This window comes from Meleagris gallopavo, chromosome 3, assembly GCF_000146605.3.
Source record: "Meleagris gallopavo isolate NT-WF06-2002-E0010 breed Aviagen turkey brand Nicholas breeding stock chromosome 3, Turkey_5.1, whole genome shotgun sequence".
Classification (NCBI taxonomy): domain Eukaryota; kingdom Metazoa; phylum Chordata; class Aves; order Galliformes; family Phasianidae; genus Meleagris; species Meleagris gallopavo.
In genome coordinates, this window is record NC_015013.2 from 85,149,000 (window position 1) to 85,172,612 (window position 23,613).

The 23,613-nt window shown below is 37.8% G+C and overlaps 1 protein-coding gene across 4 annotated transcripts in view; it reads right to left on the bottom strand.

Moving 5' to 3' along the window:
• ADCY8 (adenylate cyclase 8) overlaps positions 1-23,613 on the bottom strand; it is a 144,456-nt gene that overhangs the window by 62,997 nt on the left and 57,846 nt on the right. For all 4 annotated transcript variants that reach the window (XM_019614245.2, XM_010709320.3, XM_019614247.2 and 1 more), the window contains exons 3-4: positions 8,715-8,845; positions 6,952-7,063 (exon numbers count right to left, since the gene is read on the bottom strand). In XM_019614245.2, the coding sequence (XP_019469790.1) occupies positions 6,952-7,063; positions 8,715-8,845 (243 nt within the window). The remainder of the gene's footprint in view (positions 1-6,951; positions 7,064-8,714; positions 8,846-23,613) is intronic.

Consider the following 23,613-nt stretch of genomic DNA (forward strand, 5'->3'; position numbering starts at 1 on the left):
AAAAGGGAAATAATTAGAAAATATTAAAAAGATTTAATTTCCAGGAAAGTAGGATGTGTCTGAACATAGCTTGGTATAATAATTACATTTTTACATACAACATTGACCAGGCAGTCTTGTTCCTGTGGTATCTGCCCACTTAGAGATGTGGGAAATGTGAGCATCTAATTCAACACAACTAGAAAACTTTATCTGCAGCAGGAAAAAAAAAAAACCAAAAAACAAAAAACTCATCTGCTTGGTCTTAAGGCTTTATTTAAAATTACCGAAAAACTGATTTTATTAAAGACATAGAGACCTGTGTCATGGCTGCATGTCTCCTCATTCACTGAAAACCAGAATAAGGCTGATCAGCTCAAAAAGATGTGATTTTGATAAAAATAAGAAAAAAAAATCTTAATGAACATCGAGACTTATTAATGAGGGTTTGATGTATGCAATTGTGTGTGCATGTGACAGGAAATCATTTCAGCTGCACATGAATGTCATCTTCATATATCATCTTTATGCTCATTTGCCAAAGTTGAAGAAGATAGCAACTACAGAAATATTCAAAAAGAGATGACTATATATAGGTGTCCATATGTCATCCAACAGCCAAGGCTGCCATCATAGTCAAAGAGAGCCAGGCAATGCAGTCAGTGAAGCCTAGAGTAATTCAGTTCCCAGCGAAAGCAATTATCTGGGTTTCAATTCAATTGTTTGCACATAAGCTTATGGTACACTGGAAAGACCCCTGGGTATGTGAGGCACCTATGCAGGACTAATAGACGTCACATGACAAAAGACATACGTCCCTCTAAGGTGGTGCAAGAACCATGCAGGATGTCTCTATTGGCAACAAACACAAATTACTTTTTGTCTTCCTAATTTTTCTTGTTTGTTGAATTGCTCTGACTGATGTGTTAGTGTGTTTATATCTTCTTTACCTCTATTAAACATTCCTTATTATTCTCATCAAAAATATTTTGCATGTAAACTGTGGATTTTGTGTTACTTGAAACATTTCCATTAGTAAAATATACTTCAAAACAACTGCCTGGAAGAACAGAGAGCTGATATTATCTGCTTTGTCAAAACAGGGGTGCGTGGTCTCCTGAGATCCCATGTGACAACTCTAGTTGAATCGCACCTCCAACTTAAACTAGATGCTTTACCAGGCTGAATGAATTAGTATCTTAGGGTTAGATGTGTAGTTCTTTGGCTAATGTGTGTCCTTTGTGTAGCCATCCTGTATCTGAAAACTGGAGACAGTTTTTGAGTTTCTACCTACCTTACAGTGATATAAAACCACTAACAATAACATTCAGGACCAACTTTCTACACCCTCTAAAGCTCTGACTCAATTTTTAGCAACATCTCAATGCAACATCGTCAACAAGTTGCCCATTGCTATCAAATGAAATGGATGGAAAATAGAAAAAATGCATGAAGTAACTGTAAAATCAGTAAATGAGTTAAATAAAAGAAAATGCTGTTAGGGAATTTCGATGTGGCAGATATTATGCTGCAGTGTTAAATCCTTACACTAGTCTGATGCTGTTATGATTTTTATTTTATTCTAGTTTCCTTCACTTTCCCGCAAGTAGTTCCAGAAGTTCTCCTTTGACATGTATGTAACAGATGTTATTGTACAGACATTCACATCAATATCCAATCTTAGGCACATTAGTGACATTTGCTGATGGCATCAGTTAATTTCTAAGCATGTCACAAACAGACTTTTTTTCTACTTATCTGCAGCTTCTCATTTGATACAAGTGAAATACTAAGGGGCCTGATTCTGCCAAGATCAATTGAAATCAGTAGAAATTTTGCCTGGGGATGTTGAGGAAGCTCAAACACTCAGCTATTAATAGTAGTAATTCAAGATGAATTCAGAGGCCATTGATTAAAAGTCTTTTTCAAATCACCTTAATCCAGAGAAAACAAAATATGCAGTTCTTTCACAGACAATTGCTTCATGCACTTGAATGATTTATATTTAGGCTTATTAAATACACCCTCAATGTGAGCAAAGTAAATTGGCATAAAATGGAGCTGAAGAAATGAGTCGCTCAAATATCAAGTTACTGAAAGATGCAGTCAGAAACTTCATTAATATTTCTTGCTTCCTTGGGCTAAATTTCTGGAGAGAGAAGGCGCGGAAAGTGACTGTGTTTTGTGAGTTACACTGCATTTTCTATCTGCCTATGGTAATTTAATAACTTCACCTACTTTTCAGTAGAATCCCATAGGCTAGTGAACAGCTCAGCCCACATGGAAGTCCTCATTAGCAATTTTTTCTAATTCCAAGCTAAAATTTAGAACGCTGTGGATGAGAAATTACTGAGTCTGAACTGAAGAACAAAGAGATAATACTTGCAGATCTTTTTAAAAATGGGCAGAGAAAGAGGAAGCAAGAGACTGGCCCTAATATACAATAGCTCAACTCTGAAACATTTGCCGGAGGTAGAGGATACCTAGATAAAAGGTCTTTCTCAGCATGAATGGGATCTAGGCAAAGGCTCTTAAGCAGCGGGCTAGTTGGGATGGGATGGAGAAAGATGTCCATCCAAATTCCTTCTATTGCAGTTCTGCCGCTTTTAGAAACAGAACTGAGACCTTGACAGAGCCAGATGGTAGGAAATTGTCTAGTCCTCCATAAAAGAGGATCAGAATTTGGGTGATGGTTGCCAGAATTCTTTACTGTCATATAAATGAAGGAAAATATGTGGCAAGGCACCATCTTGCATCTTCTGCCTGGATCAAGGGATACTTAAATATTTTTATGCTAGATACCAGCATAATAGATCATATTAATGTTATTGTTTATAAATGTTTGTTATTCACCAGTATTAGGCAATTAATTATTGATGCTAGTGAGGAGGAAAAAACATTGGACCACAATAAAGAACAGACACTTCCTGTGTTACTATTAATTCGTATAATGTTCTCATAATTAATTAAAGATAATATTTGTATGATCTTAATCCAGTTAATTCTGTTTATTAATACAGTACCCCAAACACATAAGAATGGAGGGAGTCACACTGGCCTATACATTTAAACAGATGGTTTTGCTAAGAATTCTAGAATGCTGTGGGTGGTACGCTTGAAGATCATTTCCAAAAAACAAAAAAAGCACTGCCACCTCAGAATTAAATGTGGCTGGGGATAGTAAAACATTGCAACATGAGTGTTCGTTATGGAGAATACAAAGAAGGCTTTGATGCCCTGAGAAACGTGTTTCTCTGAAAAATGTGTTTCAATGTCTGACCACTCTTTCAGATAAGTTTTTCCTAATATCTAACCTGAACCTCCTCAGCTGCAACTTGGGGACATTCCCTCTTGATCTATTGCTAGTTACACAGAAGAGGCTGACTGCCCACCTCACCCTAACCTCCTTTCAGGTAGTTGTAGAGAGTGATAAGGTCTCTCCTGAGCCTCCTCTTCTCCAGATTAAACAATCCCAGTTCCCTCAGCCATTCCCCATAAGACTAGTGCCTGAGTCCCATCTCCAGTTTTGTTGCCCTTCACTGAACATGCTCCAAAGCCTTGATGCTTTTTTGTAGCAAGGGTATGAAACTGCACACATTAATCAAGATGTAATCTCAGCAGAGCTGAGTACAGGAAGACAATCACCTTTCTGCTCCTGCTAGCTACACCATTTCTGTTAAAAAATTTCTGCCTAAGAAAGGCATTAATTAGGTTAAGCCTAATTAATGTTAGTGAAGCTTTTTTGTAGATAGATATACAGATAAATCTTCATCTCTTTTTTTTTTTTTTATATGTCAGCTTGTTTTTCTTCCTTTCCAAGTGGCCTCTTTTATCTTTAAGAACAGTAAATTTTTCACAAATGTCATTGAGAAATTAGAAGGGGGAATTAGCTCTAAGACAACATTAAATTTACCTTTTATAGGAAACATTGAACTGAGTTCAAATTCTTATTCAAAGTGTTCTTTGATAATGAAACAGATATTGTTATTAATTATATGTATGAACACATGCCATAGTACTTGATGTAACTGGCAAACAATTCCAAAATTATCAGAGATCTCATTGCTTCTGCATTGCAGACGAAAAACAAAGGCTGAATAAGAAAAATAAACAATGCTAAATCACATTGCTCAGTACAATAAGCTGTGAAATACCGTCTTTAATATTATATGATTTATGTAAGAAGATGTATCAGATCAAACATTCTTAACACAGAATTATAGAATGTTACGTTTATTTAGGAGTAAATAAGGATTTGTAAGGATTTTCCTTAAAATACATAGAAACTATCTCAAGCTTTCTGCAACTGATCTCTTTGTTTTGATGGTAATGCTTAGTGAAACTGAAGAGTTTTGAGTAACACTATCTATTTTAAAGATCTACCTAAGCTGATAAAGAGCTAATTAAGACTTAGATATGCAGTCTAGGTATGAACATGTGATCCTTATTCCGGGAAGATCCTTCTAGGTGGTTTTGGAAGGATCACTTTCCAAATGGCTGTCAAGGATTTGTAGGCAAGTATGGAACCATTGCTAACAATACTTGAGGGAGGAAAAAGACTCATGACAAATACCATGCAGTCATGTTGTTCATAACCAGAAAACAAGACGATAGAAAACAAAAGAACAAATTTCAGTACAATAGTGTTGTTGTTGTTTATCTAGAAATTTGTGACCTTTGAACAGTGGTCAAGAAAAGAGACAACAGGAAGAATGGTGAGGACCTGCTTCAAAGTTGATCTAGAAACATGGCAGTCCTTTAATTCTTAAAGGAGATTCTGAAAAAAAAAAAAAAAGTGGCAGTCCAAAAAAGTAGCTACAAGAATTATTTGAGGAATAAATCTTTCAGAGAAAAAGCGCCTCACAATGAGCTTGGTCTGTTATTTATTTATTTATTTTTTTTTAAAAATAGGTAACCTGAAACGTGACTTGATCGAAGAACACAAATGTGTACCTGAAGAAAATCAAGGGCTACAAGATGGTTCTTCTGTCTAGGAAAAGTAGGCCATAGCAGGAATCAATGAACACAGTTCAGTGCCAGAAAAATCAAATGTGAAGTAAAGCATACTGAATTAGCAGAGAGACTGTTAAGGCAGCAGAATAAATTCTCAAGAAAAATGAGAATTTATCTCTTGGGACCTTCTGAAGGAAAATTTTTTGCCAGGTTTGAAAGGTTAATATAAAATCTTTAGGATGAAGATTAGTCCCATGTAAATCATGGAACCACACTGAATCACAGAATATTTGAGGCTAGAATGAAACACTTGGAAACATCTATTCCAACCCCCATGCTTCAAGCAGGGTCACTTAGAGCTCATAGTCCAGGTTCACATCCACACATGTTGACATCCACACAGGTTTTAAATCTCTCTAGAGAAGAAGAATCCACAGCCTTTCTGGGTGATCTGTTCCAGCGCTCTGTCATACTTTGAATGAATAAGTTTCTTATGTGCAGTTGAAAAATTCCTGTGTTTCACTTTGAGCCTCTTGCCCATTATCCTGTTGCCAGATACCACAGAAAACAGACTGGCCCCTTTCTGTTGATATCTTCCCTTAAGATATTTGTACACATTAATAAGATCTTATCTCAGTCTTCTCTTTTCCACGCTAAATAGGCCTAGCTCTCTCAGACTTTCCTCGTGGGAGAGATGCTCTTGTCTCTTAATCTTCTTTTCAGCACTTTGCTGGTCTTGCTCTAGAGCTCTATGTCTTTCCTGTACTGGAGATCTCAGAACTGCACAAATACTTCAAGTTTGTGTCAAGTCAAATGGACCAATAAATGTCCATTTCCATAATTTTCTGAGAGCATATGCTAAGTCCAGTGCAAGATTCAGGTTTGTATTTTAAGTAGATGGCCCTTCTGTCAGAGTCCAGGATCTTGATTTCCTATACCATGCAGGGGGAGAGTTTGCCTCCTCATTTGGAACGCAAAGGTCAAAAGTCATGCTGAGCTGCAACAGATTCTGTTCCTCTCTGGAGTTTTTAGGAATCTCTACTGTCAGGACACTAGGCAGGTACCACAATATCTAGGTCTTAGAAGCCACAGTTAAGGAACACTATCAAAAGTGTTTTTGATAAATCTAATTAGCAATGATTAGATCACTCTAATCATTGTTGTATAATCTGTTCAACTTCCTAATTCTTTCCTATGTTTTCTGCCTCTCAAAGGTTTGGTCTAAACGACTGGATTAGCCTATCCAATGACATGTAAGAGGGAAAAGTAAATTTTCAGATTGGGAGAGAAAGTGCAGGGACTAGACCCTCACTGACTACAGTAGCAGCCTAGTTAGATGACTCTGTTGTTGATATCTAAATACATATGAAACCAATCTATGACCAAATAAAATTATAAAGGAAGAAAATGCAAGCCTAGCTAAACTGAGCATAGGGTATAGTCTGCTTGTATTTCTGTGCTTATCTATTTGCTCTTTTTAAGTAGTACAAATTAAGTAGTGAATGATTTGCTTAATGTAATAAATTCCACTACTGTCTTTAAATTAATTTCATTGTGGAGTTAGATAGAATTCAACTGAAAGACTGTAAAATCTGCTACTAGCCTTTTCAAAGACTGAGAAATGATTATATATTACTTTAGTGGATTAGTATTTTACATTCTTTGTTTCTTAAAAGAATAATCTAAATAAAGCTAAGATCTTAAAAAAAAAAAAAAAAGCATTTTCCAGCAAGGACCAGAGCTAAAAAACTTCCATGGAAACTATGGCATATGATCTGCTCTCATGTCATTCTCAGTCCAGCATTACAAGAGTCCAAAACTCTAATGACTGAGCTCTAACTTTCATCAGAACATATCAGTTTTCATCAAATTTGTCTGTCTTCCAACCTCGATGACTGTATAAAATACCAGTGAGGAAAATACAAATAAATGCTGTTCAAAGTAGTCATAAGTTCTTCTCCAAGCTTCCAAACACAGTTGACTTCACATCCCTTTGCAAATAAGCTCTGCTTAACTCACATGTGCTAATCGGTCAAATCTGGCAAAGAGTTCGTTCAGCATTCGGACCAGTTCCTGGGCTGACAGAGTTGTGGATAGGTTTGTGAATCCTTTAACATCTGCAAAAAGAATGCTGGAAAGAAAAAAAAGAAAAAAGCAAGAGAAAGAAAAGAGATTACTATTGCAGTACTTTTGTAACTCCATGTGATAAATTCCTATCTAGTACACTGTATGTGCTTTCCATTCTGTATGTTTAGGAGATGACCGGCAGAGGTGTGTTCTGAGAACAATAATTTACAAGTGAGAGACTATTTTAAATTCATGCTCTAGACTTTTGGGGATTCCAGAGTATCAAATAAAAATACTGATGGGATTAAGCAACAAACAACAAGCATGAAAGAGAGTTATAAAATTTTGGGATTTCTGATCATTCAGAAAGGTACTGTTAAGTCCCAATAAGCACTGTTGTCTCCATTTACTGGTGAGAAGACTGTGGCATAGTAAACTAGAAGGTAGTTTAATAATAGACTTAATACCCAGCTGCCTGTTAATAGCTGTCTGTTCATTATGGGTGAGTTTATATAATAGTTTTTGTTTATCTGTTTGTTTTAACAGTGTGTTTGACTTCAAGTATTTGTTTCTCCTTAGTGTGATCTTCAGGTTTTGCTCAGCCATATGCCATACAGGACTCAAATCCTACGACAAAAGATAGATTCATAACAGACTTCACTCTCTTGAGACTAAAATTAGCTTTATTGTATTTAATTGTAGGGAGCCAATCGAAGGTTCTCAGAAGTGCAGTATACTCTGTTGAAGATATAAATCATTTGAGTGATACCTTCTTCTTTCAGTTGATTTTACTGGAAGCTCAGTGTGACTATATTTTGAATAGAGGTACAACAAAATTGATTCTTAAAGTTATGACAGGATTTTAGTCAAACTAGATCTGAACAGACATACTTCAGCAGATATTGAATTTTCTAGAAGTGCAGCTTTGGCTGTTAACAATTTCTACAATGAGATCTTGTAAATAAGAAACATATACTTGCAAGATGTCTGTGGTGTGTGAGGTATCACTCAGACCAAGGCACGTAATAGCTTAGTACTTAGCTAAAGAAAAGAATAACCAAAGTATAGCTATTTTAAAAAAAGTAGGAATGAAAAAAATAAACATATCATGCTGATATGGACTGGAACTAACCCATGTGAGCATAATTAGCACTTGAAAGTCAGTTAATAACTGATGTTACAGTCTGAGCAGCTAAAGCTCTTTCATCTATATTGAATGAGATCACAATTTGACAGTGTCCAGGAACCACTACTTTAACCAGTAATAAGCATAAGGATTATCAGGTAGACAATAAAATATGGCAACTGATAATTCAGGTCATCTTCAGATGTATGGGCTGGTAAGAGTTTGAGTGAGGATTAGGTAAAAAGCTGATTTAATCAAAGACTATGTATGAGCTACTGCAAAACCACAGAAGAAGATAATTATTTACTGTTCCATAGTAGTTCAGTATTACATTTATTGACCTGTTCCAGACAAAGAGTTATATTTAGATTTCAACAAAAGGCAAAGTTCATGCTTTTTTATCAAATAATGTTCAAGGTTGCTTATTTTTCACTGTTTCAGTGATGGCTATATATGCTCATGTTCTAAACAAACATGCTGTAATTTTCTAACTTATGAGTGGATAAATCAACAGAATGGAAATTCTCAAACTAGACATACATAGCAGCAGTCAAGTTGCTAAATATTAAAAAGAGACTCCTTCACCCACCTGACATTCTCATAGCGATGAATGTAGATCTTATGAAACTGGTGTTGTAAATGTTCATCTTCTACATTGGTCATATCGTTTATCATTTCCAGAACTACAAACCGCGGCAAGACAGAGAGCACCAGCCGTTCCTAAAGCAAAGTGGAAACCCAAGTGTTAGACTCATAAGTATCAACTGAATTAATACTTCAGAGGAAATGACTGAGCTGTGTTAATAGAGCAGCTGGGTAACTGGAAATTTAAAATGCATTTCTCCCCTCTAAAAATTTGCAATAATTCACATTACCAACTTGAGTCTAGAATAAGAACTCTTCTCTCTCTTCCCTTTCCCAAAAGTTCTTCCCTTGATTTTAACCTTATCCACTGCCTATTTAAATATTCATCCTAATTATTATGACCATTACAAGCTTCTCAACAAACATCTGCTACACCAATCACTTGAATTTAGGCAATGGTAGCTTGATTAACAGATACAGGCTAAAGGAATTTGTTGTCTTCAGCAGCAAGTAAGATCAGATTATCACCAATTTTTATTTACCAGAGCACCCAGACAAAGTGTTTAGCATTCATAAACTGTATAGTTACTAAAAAAGCTGGAGATCAAGCTGTAACGATATATCTAGTGCCACGTCACTACTATTCACCTAATGAAAATAACTGCATTTACACAAAACTTAATTCTATTGTCAGAGCTGAAAGATAGGAATAATATAAATTAACACACACATCAAAAAATGCTTTACGAGACACATTTAGTACATCTATGTTAATTGGGTTACAATGATTAAAAGAACGAAACAGCCGCAACAGTCACCTTCAACAATGCAGCATTGAGTGCATGTCAGACTAAAATACATTTAGTGGCTGGAGCATCTAGAAAAGCATCTAGTGCTATCAACAGAATTTGTTTTACATTCAGTACCCATTCGTTTCTCGCCAGAGAAATCTTCATTCAATATAAAAGGATCACAGACACTGGCTCTCATGAGGGACTTTGACCACTCTGATATTTGCTGGTAAAGCAACATTGCCAGGCATACACGGTCCAGGAGACTTGTGCAAAGCATTGAGGATAACTTTCTGATCAAAGAATCATAGAATCATTAAGGCTGGAAAAGACCTCTAAGTGATGTAGTCCAACTATCCACTTACCACCAATGCTGCCCACTAAGTCATGTTCTTTAGTACCACATCTACATATTTCTTGAATACCTCCAGGGACAGTGACTCCACCACTACCCTGGGAACCTATTTCAGAGCCTGACCACTCTTTCAGAGAAATTTTTCCTAATACCTAACCTGAGCCTCCTCAGCTGCAACTTGAGGACATTCCCTCTTGTTTTATCACTAGTTACATAGGAGAAGAGGCTGACTGCCCACCTCACCCTAACATCCTTTCATTTCAGGGAGCTGTAGAGAGTGATAAGGACTTCCCTGAGCCTCCTCTTTTCCAGACTAAACAATCCCATTCCTCATAAGATTAGTGCCCGGGTCCCCTCTCCAGCTTTGTTGCCCTTCTCAGGACATGCTCCAAGACCTTGATGTCTTTTTTGTAGTGAGGGGTATAAAACTGCACACATTAATCAAGGCGTTGCCTCAGCAGAGCTGAGTACAGGGAGATGATCACTGGCAATGCTATTTCTGATAGAATCCAGGATGCCATTGGCCTTCTTGGCCATACATTTTTAGCTGAGCATTGACAAACATGTCCATGTCCTCTGCTCAGTCTTCCAGCCACTAAGCCTGTAGTGTTGCCTAGGGTTGCTGTGGCCAAAGTACAGAACAGAGAATGTGGTCTTGTTGACTTTTATCCCACTGGCCTCAACCCAGAGATACAGCCTGTCCAGATCAAACGCCCAGATGCAGGAGGTGGAGGAGCCAATAAGTAGAGGTGTGCTGCTGGACCTTGTTCTTACAAATAAGGAAGAACAAGTTGGGAATATGAAGGTTGGGAGCAGCCTTGGATGTGGGAATGAGATAGCAGAGTTCAAGATCTTACATGGGGGAAAAAAAAAGGCAGCATGTAGGACTGTAACACTAGACTCAGAATAGCCAACTTTCACCCGTTCAAGGATCTACTTGGAGGCATCCCATCAATTACAGCATTGGAAAGTAAGGGGGCACAAGAGAATTGGCTGACATTCAAGCATAATTTCTTCCAAACTCAGTATTGGTGCACTGCAAAGAGTAAGAAATCAGGAAAAATGGCAGATCTACCTGTATAAGCAAGGAGCTCATGGAAAAACTCAAACGGAAGAGCCTACAGAACATGGAAAAAGGGTCTGACCACTTGGGAGGAATATAAAAACAGTGTCAGGCCTGCAGCTAGCGGTGTTCCCAAGGGTCAATACAGAATCCAGTCTTGTTCACCCTCAGTGAATTTACTAATGAGATGAAGCTCAGAGGAGTGGCTGACACACTAGAGAGCTCAATGTCCCTGTTTCAGTGACTCGCTAGTTTGAAAGTTCTGGCAAATTTTGCAAGTATTCCACCCAAATCTGCTTGTCTGCAAATTGAGCTGATCCCTCTTTATCCTTCTAAAGCAGGCATGGATAACCATTGATTGCCTTTTTCCCTGCAACAACTTTTCTGTGATAAAATGCTATTATTGTGTCTCTTGCCCTCAGTCTTTCTTTTCTAGATTAAAAAGATATTCCAGTACTGGACAAATATCTCTAAATCACTCAGGGGCAAAGCTAGCAGTTTTTCACTGAAGTGGCTCCAGATTATTAACCATCTTTTTCTTTACGAGACCGCAGTGAGTGGAATCTTACTGAACAGAATGACAGTTTTGTAAGCTTCCTATCACCAGATTTCAGATGACATTTTGGGCAATTCAATAGGAAAAAAAAATAATGTGTATTTTCAAATCAGGCGCATATGGAAACAGTTAAGAGGTGGAAGACACCAGTGGATTAAGATCTCCCAGGAAATGCCCTTGAAGAAAATACAGTGCATTGTGAATCTCTTCTTGCTTTGCAGTACAGTGCTATTACTGTAGAGAAAGTATTTATATGGTGCCAAGATGTACAGGGCACAGATGCGATTTCCAGAACAACTCTTTCCTTTCATTTGTAAAAAGGGGAAGCATCCTACTTCTATTAACCCCTTCTCCATTCCACTCAACTCGTTCATCATGTTTTGTAAGTTTGGGAACTGAGATCAGCAATTTTAGAATATCTTTACTGAAAGTATGAATATGAAATAAATGAAATAGAATAGTGCCATATAAATATTTAGTGAGAGAAGTTTGATTCCTAGAAGTCAACTTATAAGTTGTAAGGTATTAAGTAGTTCTAATAGATTGCAACATTGTTGAGCTAATCTCAGACTCTTAAACTGTGATGAAATAAACATTTCATTATCACAGTTATCAAGAAATTCTTAACTGAAAGGAGCTATACAGTAGGACATAATTGCAATTGCATAGGAGTTCAGATACAGGAAGTCTGAGCACTATTATAAAGTGAAAGTACCACAGTCATGAAAAGTAGATGTGTTTTGTTTTATAACCATTCCTAGACAAGCATGATACTGCATGAATCCCTGATTTTTATTTATTTTTCTTTACTCAGCAGAGTCAGCCTGATCTTTTTTTGTTCTCTCCTGGCAGGTGAAAAATTTATTCTTGGCATCACTTCTTAGCCATACAATTTTCTTTGATTCTTAATGCCCTAACTTAACTTGGGCTGAAGGGCCTGAATTATACAGCATTCAATAAAGAGTCCATAAATATTAATTTATTAACATTAAAATTTCTACTCATTTTCTAGTATTTTCTATGCATTTAAATTAGGAGCAAGTTTTTGTTCTGTTTGTACCTCATCTCTCTGAATTCAGAAGAGTTTTGGTATCCTAGAGGTCTACTTTGTTAACCCTCTGGAGAAATTTGAGGATAAATGGAAATTTTGGATTGGTTTGGAATTAAATAGTTCATTCTCAAAACAGCTCTGAGACGGCCATCTTTATAAAGAATTTTATGTAAGTACAGGTGAAAATACACTTCACAGATATTGCAACATCTTGACATCCTAAATCTTACAGAAGATATTTGTTTTTCATTCTGAACTTTCAGTCTCTCCTACCACAAAGATGGAATCCTGGCATTTAGCTGAGCACTATTTAGCTAAACTGACTGCAGTTTCTTGTATCCATGACCGTCTCAGATCTTTAGATCAAACTGGGCCACTTTTGCAAATGCCAGTCGAGCATCCAGGAGTCCTGGCTTCAGTTCTTCCCAGTGTTACCAGTTTTCTTGTGTAAGTTCAAATGCTTTATTCCAGAGAAACAAATGCTATGAAACATTGTGAAGCAATTCGGTATTAGGAGGATATAACCCAAACTAATCTTGTCTAGGTTGCGAGGCATATCTCTTTTTGAAGGACTAGAATCTTTAGAGAGAATAGGATAGAGCTTAGAAGGACTATAGGTGGAATGAGGGTGAAAGACAAAATACTCATGAAGAGGTTCCTTCTGATGTCAGCAGATGCCATAAATGGAGTGTATCATAAGATGAAACAGATGAGAAAAAAATTAAGGAACCTCTCCCCAGCATTTTTAAGATGCAGTGTAGTTTCTAACCTTTATCTCCTGCAATGAAAATCATGTAGAATCTGTGTAGTTTTAGTAGTTTGTAAAAAAAGTCCTTAGGCACCATGAAAGCACAGTGTGGATAAAACACCTTCGTTTGTCTGGATGGCAGCCCCAGCTGAGGTGGACTGTATGTTTACTTAAGAAAGCAAAGTACACACTGCTAATAGCTTCTGCTGGAGCAGAAGTGCATAACATGTCACTCAGAGGCAGCAGCTTTCTCCTGGGCAACTGCCTGCATAGCGTGCTAACACACAAGATGAGAGAATGAGGACTCTTCAAGTCTCTACCTGTGCCAAAAAACTTCGCTGAACCAGGGCTGCCTTCAGAAAGGAGAAAAAAGAAAAATAATGAGGTAGTGAACAAACATGCAGTGAGCTCACCATTTATTGTGGCAAACTTTTTTTTCCTAGAAAAAAGCACAACTCAGACCTTCCATTTCTCTGATGCCTGTACAGATTGTGCTAATTTTAGCACAGATACATTGTTTTGACTTTTTTTGCCCTTCACACCTGGGAATTCTGCATTTCCCCCCTCTACTTCTGATGTATAAAAACTGTGTATTTTTTGTGACAGCAAGAAGTAAACCAGTCTCCCCAGGAGGTCCTTCCCACTCCTGCAGGGCTAGGTATTCACAGAAAATGTCTGGCCCTTGGGAAGTTCCATTCTCCAGCAAATATCCCATGTTCTCTTAAGAAGGTGTGTTGGGAACATCTGCTGATTGATCTTCTAAGCAGCAGAAATATTTCTGATTTTTTGTAACCATCAGCCTCCTATAACAGAAAGTACTTAAGCTATAAATTCTCTTACTTCTTCACTATTATGATACATTGCTCAATATAGCCATCTAATAAATCTACCCTTTGGATAAATCTGATCAGTCTTCCAGGGAGCCACATGATTAAGGTATTCAATGAGTTCCTCTATAGATACTTTAGCACAAAATATTGCCAGTATAAAAAGAAATATGTTATTTCCTACCTTATTATTGTAAGGAGACAAATAGGAATACAAATTCAAAAAGAAAAGAAGATTAAAGTAAGAAAGCAAACAAAAAATGTAATTATTGGACTGCTCATGGAATCTGCATCAACAGAACATTAAAAAAAGGCAATTTCTTCACTGACACGGGGCTGAAAATGAGGAACAAGTTTCTCTTCACATCACAAAAAGATTATATTCCTTGTTTGCATTCACTTAGAAATGTTATCAATCTACAGCTCCATGAAATTTATTTAAATAAAGGAGAGTTCGTTTGACACATGTTCTTTAAGCCAAGAAAAATAAGTCCAACACATTTGATACCTTAACCATCACAAAACTCATTAAGTTAAATGGTTTCGGTTGCACATAAGGTCTGGCAGTGACCCATAAAAACAGAGGTTAATTAGTATGCCTCTGCTTCTGTCCTTCTCTATTAATACTGCATCATATGAAGAGCTCTTGTCAGGATGTCAATTGAAGGCATACATACACCTCATGTCACTGCTCAGTATTACCTCTGTCACACTGGAAATATACCGAAAGAATAAGCACACTTATAATAACACATAAGTGGTTCTATGTGCATACATGAATTATATATTTAAGTCTTTATGAAATAGTACAGCTGTGAGTCAAGTCTTGGGTATGGAAACATTGAGAAAAACATAAGTTCTTCACTCTTCCAACACCAAACATCCTTTGCTGTTGTAAGCTACTATTACACAATACCAGACTGACACACCGATGGGGATACTGAATCAGCTGACTTCCAAAAATCTCTGTTATCTAAGTCTGTCAAGTCACCATCCCCTTCACATAATGATCTTTGTGATTGTACAATCAATGAATGTACAGATATTATAGTTATGAGATATACCAGAGAGCTTATCTATACAGTTACTACACCAAAGAAGAAAAGATAGAATGCTTACCCATATCCTGGGCTCACTTACAAAACTCCAGCAGAGTAAACCTCCTGAAGAAATCCTTCCACCCTGGCAGTCAGCTCTTAAATGGGTGTAGGAGAGGTGGAGCCAGGCTCCACCCCTTCCGGCAGCACAGGTGAATTGCCTTCACCTGTGCTCCTGTGGCTGACTTATTGCTCACCTCAGGTGATCAATCAGAGGTTCAGGCTGTGATTCAGCAGTTCCCATACAGTGATATAACTCCTCTTCAAACTAGCTAAATTTGCACGTATCGTGATGGAGAATAGTGCAATTGTGTGGAGGTTATATTAAAAAACAAGAACAAAAAATGTTTGCAGACTATAGTGAAGAAAACTGCAAAAAAAATTTGATAGTTTTCTGTACCATACTACCTGCATGATTTAAAAGTTCTCACATTTCTAGTCTAGTCCAGTATCTCCTAGAAGATGTCTTCAGAGGGAAGGAAATATACAAACAAACAAAAAAAATCTTTTCTGATTCAGAGAAAGATCTGATAATGAAGTGTCATGAACTCAACGACAAAGAGAACCACATTATTCACCACTGCTGAAAGCTTCCTAGTTAAGCAATTGGGTAAATGGAGACAACTGAGAGGTTAGTAGCAGTAGAGGTAAGTGGTTTGAAAAGGAACAGGCATTTATTTGTTCAAGAGAAAAGCCATATAATACAATAGTGAAAAAGGAATGTTATAAAATAACTAGTGATCTGTTATCCCATTAACCATTCATGGTAATAATAACTCCAGTACCTGAGATGAAGCAGCAAAATTTTAGAGTAAATAAATGAAACAAACAACAAAAAAAAAAACAACCTTTAACCCAAAGAGTAGGCAAGCAAAAGAGATGCACTGACAGAAACTATTAAATAGAAAAAAATGCTAGAATTCACATCTGCATTCAAACGCCTGAATATGAATGACTACAGTGTAGGTGTGCCTAAATTTCCACTGTAATAGTCATTCACTGTTGAAAACCTTCCCTGTGGTCTGTGTACAGCGATACCTGTGTCCCTTGTCAGGAAGTAGATACCATGCCTTCAACCACACAAGTGTAGCTGGGCACATTCACAGTGTTGGGTCCTGCACTTTGGCCGCAACAACCCCAAGCAGCGTTATAGGCTTGGGGATGAGTGGCTGGATGACTGTGAAGAGGAAAGGGACCTGGGGGTGTTGGTTGATGCTCAGCTGAACATGAGCTGACAGTGTGCCCAGGTGGCCAAGAGGGCCAACGGCATCCTGGCCTGCATTAGAACTAGTGTGACCAGCAGGAGCAGGGAGGTGATCATCCCCCTCTACTCAGCACCAGTGAGGCTGCACCTTGAGTATTGTGTTCAGTTTTGGGCTCCTCACTACAGGAAAGATGTTGAGGCCTTGGAGCGTGTCCAGAAAAGGGCAACGAAACTGGTGAGGGGTCTGGAGCACAAGTCTTACGAGGAGCAGTTGAGGGAGTTGGGATTGTTTAGTCTGGAGAAGAGGGGGCTCAGGGGAGACCTCATTGCACTCTACAACTTCCTGAAGGGAGGTTGGGGTGAAGAGGGGTTTGGCCTCTTCTCCCAGGTAATGAACAGGACATGGGGAAATGGCCGCAAGTTGTATCAGACAAGATTTAGGTTAGACATGAGGAAAAACTTTTTCTATCAGAGAGTGGTCAGGCACTGGAATTGCCTGCCCAGAGAGGTGGTGGAATTGCCGTCCCTGGCAGTGTTCAAGTGGCGTCTAGATGAGGAGCTGCGAGATATGGTTTAGTGGCTTGTGGTAGCAATGGTAATGAGAAGATGGTTGGACTAAATGATCTTATAGGTCGTTTCCAACCTTGTGATTCTATGATTCAAAGTGGAACATGTTCCTGATGGGTTAATAACAACTTTGGGAACAATTTTTTATAAGAGACAATTAACCATTACAGGTCTTAAATCTTGTGAATAAAAACTGAAATGGAGAACTTTTCACTGCAACTGATCAAATGGAACAAAATACCAACAAGCACTAAACATCAACAGGCAATTTAGGGCCTGAAGGAGGTTGCCAAGAGGAAAATCAAACTTCTTGATATTTCACTGCAGAATGTGGGTGGATGTCAGCCCTGCAAAGTCTGTTGTCTGAATAATCTTCCTGTACCAGCTCCCCCTAAGCAGTACAAGGCAAAAGTCAAAATTATGTCTATGCTCTGATTTTCCTTTGTTTCTCAACATCTTTATCAGTGTCATCTTCACTTAGGGATGAAGTGAACTTTGACTGTTAGTTCTGTTTAGGTTTTGTTCTTCCTCCTCTACACATACTTCCAGGTGAGTGAACCCACAAATATCTTGCGAGCAGACATGCTTGACTTGCTATTCCCAGGAGAGAGAGTTCAGTAAAAACTGAGTGGATATACACACAAAATATTCAGTATGCCAGTTGTCCCACACTTCGCACACTGATTTTAAGGAAATATTTTCCTTGAACTTTCAAGCTGGACTTCAACAATGTTTGTTATCAATTCCATGGAATCTTCATTGTCTTAAGCACTGAGTATAATAGCATGAGAAAAGGGCTGTTCAGAGCAATGTTTTTAGCTATCTGGAATATGAGCCTTTGTTACATTTAAGAAAAGCAGATAAAAATGGTATTGTTTTCTACTGAAAAGTGACACTGTTCAGAATAAATTTAATTATTGTAAATGCCACTCTAGAAAATAGGAATTAGCACCTTTCATTATGATGAACAAGTCTAAAGAGAATTTTTTCATTCATAATATACAATGGACAGTTCTACTTGCACACATTTTTCTGAGTTTTATCAAGACAATAGCAAGTAATTAAAAATATGGGAGGAACTGCAGTATCTAATATGTTCAGACTTGTGGGGTTATGAGGTTTCTATTAGCTTTTGCTACTTATTGCTGTAATATGTGATATCACAGAATCAGAATCATAAAATATCTTGAGTTGGAAGGGACCCGCAAGGATTGCTGAGCCCATCTCCTGACTCGTTGCATGACAACTCAAAATTCACACCATATTTCTTAGAGTGTCATCCAAATGCTTCTTGAATTTGGGCAGCTTGGTTCCATGACTACAGCCCTGAGAAGCCTGTTCCAGTGCCTTCTTAGTTGTCCATCACAGTAATGGTCAGCTTCAACTGTAATTGGGCTTTGACCCATGATGGTGAACTGCATCTCTGCAGTCCTTCCATATCTTTTGACCTCACTTCCACTTTCCTTTTTTGCTTAAGCTCTTGAAGAACCCTGCTCAGTCAAGCAGCACGTCTGCCTCACCTGCTTGACTTCCAACAGTTTGGAATTGCTTGTTTCTGTGCTTTTTAGAGGAGGTACTTAAAAAGTGACCAGCACTGATGGTGATGGTCTCCAAAGTTTTCAAAAGCAGTTTCCTAGGGAACCTTTCCTACTAATTCCCCTGCTTTCCCCATATCCAGGGTTAAAGTTTTGGTGGCAGTTTTCCTCCGATCATTGAAGATTTTAAACATATCTACTTGAATTTACTATGGCCAAGACAGCCATGAATCAACACTTCACCCACAAGACCTTCTATGATTATGAGCAATAAATCCAGGAAAGCATCTTTCTTAATTGTCTCATTTGGTATCTCTACCAGGAATGTATCAAGGTGTTTTAGGAATCCCCTGTTCCTAATCATCTATCATCTCTGTGGTATTCTCTGTGGTATTTTTGTACTGGAGGCTCCAGACCTGGACGCAGTACTCCTCAGAAGAGCAGAGTAGAGAGGGACAATCACCTCCCTGTCCCTGCTGGCCACCCCTCTTTTGATGGACCCCAGGATACAATTTGCTTTCCAAGCTGCAGGAGCATACTTCTGGCTCATGTTAAGTTTTTCATCCACCAGGACCCCCAGGTCCTTCTCTGCAGGGCTGCTCTCAAGGACCGCTCCTTCCTGTCTGTATGAATGCCTGGAATTCCTCCAGCCAAAGTGCAAAACCTTGCACTTTGCTGTGTTGAACCTCATCAGGTTTACCCAGGCCCACCTTTCCAGTCTGTTGAGATCCCTCTGAATGGCATCCCTTCCTTCTACAGTGTCAATTGCACCACTCAGATTGGTGTCATCAGTAAACTTGCTGAGGGTGCACTCGATTCTGTCATTGATGTCATTGATAAAGATGTTAAAGAGCACTGGTCCCAAGACAGACCCCTGACGGTCGCCGCTCGTTACCGGCCTCCACCTGGGCATAGAGCCATTGATCACCACCCTCTGTCTGCGACCTTTCAACCAGTTTCTTATCCATCGGGTGGTCCATTCATCAAATCCACCTCCCTCCAATTTGGAGATAAGGATGTGGTGTGGGACCATGTCAAAGGCCTTGCTCAAGTCCAGATAAATGACATCAGTCGCCTTCCCTTTGTCCACCAGTGCCATTACTCCATCATAGAAGGCCACCAGATTGGTTCAGCATGATCTTTCCCTGGTGAAGCCATGCTGGCTGTTTCGGATCACAAGCTCATTCCACATGTGATCAAGCATACAGAGAGCACTTAGAAAAATATTTATAAAATTATTTTTAAGAGAATACAATCTTGAATATTGAAATTAAGTGCAGCACAATGGATCAGCTCACCATAAAGTCACACAAGCAGCAATGTCTTGCATGAGAGTGGATGGAAGCATGTATATAGAGTTAATATTTGTAAAAAACAAGTCTGACTCCTTAACATCAGCAGCCACTTATTAGAACTACTTCGTTACATCTCAAAACGATCTCCTGGCACTGCTTTGTCATTTGCTGACTTTTAACATAAGCTATAGAAAGTAGAGGTCTCAAATGCAGTATGCCTATACAGACTGTTTAACAAAACCAAATCCTCTGGATCCTAACACGCGATCTATCTAAACGAAGAGCATGTTTATAATTATATTCCAATGTGAAGATCAACCATGTGACAAAGATACTGTAAAAAGCAAGAGTTACAAATCAATATGTCTTACTCAGCTATCTTGTTGAAGAAAACATTTATGCTTATTAGCAATACTGTTCAACTCTAGAGTAATCCATCATACGTAACTGTACATGACAATGTAAATTTAGTGTTTTGTAATTGTTTCTTCCAAATCCTGTGATGCTTTATTTTTCCCTCATTTATTTGGAAATTTGACAAACACCTCAACAAAAAATATTGTACTGTCTTCTAGCATATTGGCTTCCATAAATTTCTGTTAGTTTAGACAGCGAGGACCGAACCATACCTTAAGAACAGAAAACAGACACGTATACACCATAGCAATTCCAGAATGGCATAACCATAAGATATTCCTTGCCTTACCATTAAAAAAAAAAAAAAAAGGCAGAGTAAACTCTGCTGTCAATTTTGTTCTGAAAGGTGGCCCCATCTGAATTCAAATCTGTATTTTCATGACCCAGTGCACTATCACTTTTCTAGAACTGCTTTGAATCTGCTGTTATTGAATCATGTAACTGTTGTGCATTATTTGTACTTTCTATTTATATACATATATATTTTCCCTTTTGTTACTTTATATGCCACTTCAGAAATAACTAGACCACTCCAACAACATATATATTTCTCAACAGTTATTGCAGCTAGTGACATGGGAAGTATCTGACTGCAAGCTCACATACCATTAATTGTTTTCAGCTTTGTGTGACAAAAACATTGCAGAACAATAAGATTGAAAAGAGCTGGGAGGTTATCTATTCTGGAAAACAAATAATCCACCTTGTCGGAGACAAAACGTCAAACTTAACCAGCACAAGCTACATAAAACATTCCCTGGGAGGTCTCAGAAAGTGGAACAATGGTCAGTTTATCTAAATTAAATATATTTTAAATAAAAATTTTTATTTTACTTTAAATGATCTTAGCAATAGCATCAGCAACATGGCTCTGGTTAGCTTAGAATTCATAGTATTAACGGTCAGATAATTTAAAACTATTATCTGAACTTCTGAGCCCCTGTTAATTGCAATATTTATAATGATTTTTGAAAGACTCCTCCTTCACTCATCTCACGGTATTAAGGAATGTTAGAATAAAGTTCTGATCCTGAAGAAGAAAGAAACTTGAATTTTAAACAGGTAAATCTATTTAGAGCTCAGGAAAGGTGCTAGCCTTATGAGTTTAGCACCTGAAGTTCTTTAGTTAAGCAGAGATGACTGCAATGCAGACCAGCTGGAAGTAGTACTTTGTCACTGTATGGAGCATAAACCGTTTCATTCCCATTACTCATTTCAATTTTGCTTCTTTGCTTCACATCTGTGAGACAATCGGCATGGCTCATGAGCCAGTGGTAGCAGGGTAATGGCTTTTTTTGATTGCTATTTTCATTTTTGCTTATTATAAATGTCTCTCTTTAGCAAGGAATGGAGAATGTGGAAGTAGGAGGCAACTGATACAAATCAATGTGCAATCAGTCACATTTACTACTGACCAGCACAGCATTAATTGTTTTAGAGATGAAAAAGTTTGGGAAAGTACCTTTAGCACTAGTCAATCCAAAAGCCCTCTACTAGCCTACTAGCAATGGGAAACTGTTTTAGTCCTCATCAGTATTTTCCAGGGAAAATTCCCATGCACAAAGCCATGACGCTTTAGAGCTTTTTTCTCCTAGTATAAAGGGCAGTTCAGGGTCTGATTCTCATCTCTCTAGTGTTGGCTTTAAATCTCATTTCTCTATTTGAGTCCAAGTAACTATTTTAGGTTTAGTGGGAGAGAAGTTAGAGGATGATTTTTACCTTGATTTTATCTTGAATTTCTACTTGAAAGCTAGATCTGTGGGTTATGCTCTGAGAATCAGAAACAAACAGAAGCAAATTTCTCAAGTATGGACAAACAGAATGTGAAAAAACAGCACCTAAAATCTGACATGTGAAATGTGCTTTTTACTAAAAGTGGATGTAAGCAAATGGAGCATTTTGAGACAGGAAGATGCAGAGAATGGTTCTGTGATGTTTTTCCAGGTACCTACTGAAACATAAAGGCATGAAAAGAACAAATTTCTATTGAGATCAGGTTTTTTTTAGAGAAAGGCTCTATTATGTAAGAAATTTTGGAGAACTGGAAAAGCATTCTGAGTATCTCAGATTCAACAGGCTGAGCTTCCTGTAAAGAAAGCTGACTAAAATGCAATCAGAGACCTACAGTGAATTTTTAATAATGTTATTTTCTACCAACTGAAAATATAGTCTAATTATTGTGTTCACAATTTTTATTTATGAAGCATTAAAAACTAGTTTTGCAATGAAAAAGATGGCATGTATGATCTCTAAACTTCCAATTACTGTTTTTTCATACTAAATCTAAACTTTATCCTTGTACCAGTTTTGACAGATTTTCATATTCTCAGTAAAAGTATCAAATAAGATGACTTCATAGTATTTAACCCTCTTAAAGTTTCATTTCCAATCCCAGCCAAATCTGTTCTTACTTTAAAGGTTGCAAACTACTGAATGATGATTAAAATCTAGATCTGTAAGAGCTTGATAAAACCTACACAACATGTAAGCTTCTTTAAAAAGCAAACAAACACAGAATTCGTCAGCCGGCCCAGAGTTTATTTAAGCGTTAGGAAATAAAGACTGTTGCAGAGGAAAAGCATGAAAAAAAATGCGTGAAAGTAGAGGTAGAAGGGGAAAAAAATGCTCAGACAGAACATTTTTCTAGTGAAGAGATTAAGACAAGATTATTCTTGTTCCACAGATAACAGACAGAAGAGGCTAAATAGGCCAGCAGATGACTCTTCTGAAGACTGAGGAGTGTACTCTCCTTCTACAAACCAAAGAGCCATATTGGAAAAATAGGAAGTAAGCTCATACCCTGAAACCATCCTTTTGTTCAAGTAGTAAAACGGTCCTTTTGAGTGGTTGAATTCAAATCCTTTGTGGAAATCAAATGAAATAATAACCAAACTGATTTAACTTTCAAAATGAAATTTGAGTTTGTGGAATACTATATGAGAGAGAAATCAGCTGGAATGTAAGTGGCTTGTAAGTCAGTGGTATGATTTGCAGTGAGGAGATATCTGCTAGGGCGCTCTCGTATGGGACTCTTCTTAGGTGATTTAATGAAGAAAAGATTCATTCTTATTATTCAGCACAAATTTGACAAAACTGAGGATTATAACTGTAGATCCCTGATTTCACCCCAGCCCAACAGGAAGCATCTCCTGAAGCTTGCTGAGTTGAGAATGATGACAGTCTGGACTTTCTTGCATGAGTGTATATTACTTCTCAGGTCTTAAATACTGGGTGATTTCTTTCTGATTCAAGTCTTCACCCCCATAAGTGGCTTAGCACAGCAGTGGCAGTGCGCTTTGCTGGTGAGCTCTCTATGAACCAAGTAGGGAGTTTTCTTTTTTGTGAATCATACAGAACATGCTGCAGTGGGAACACGGACAAAAACCTCAGCAGAGGA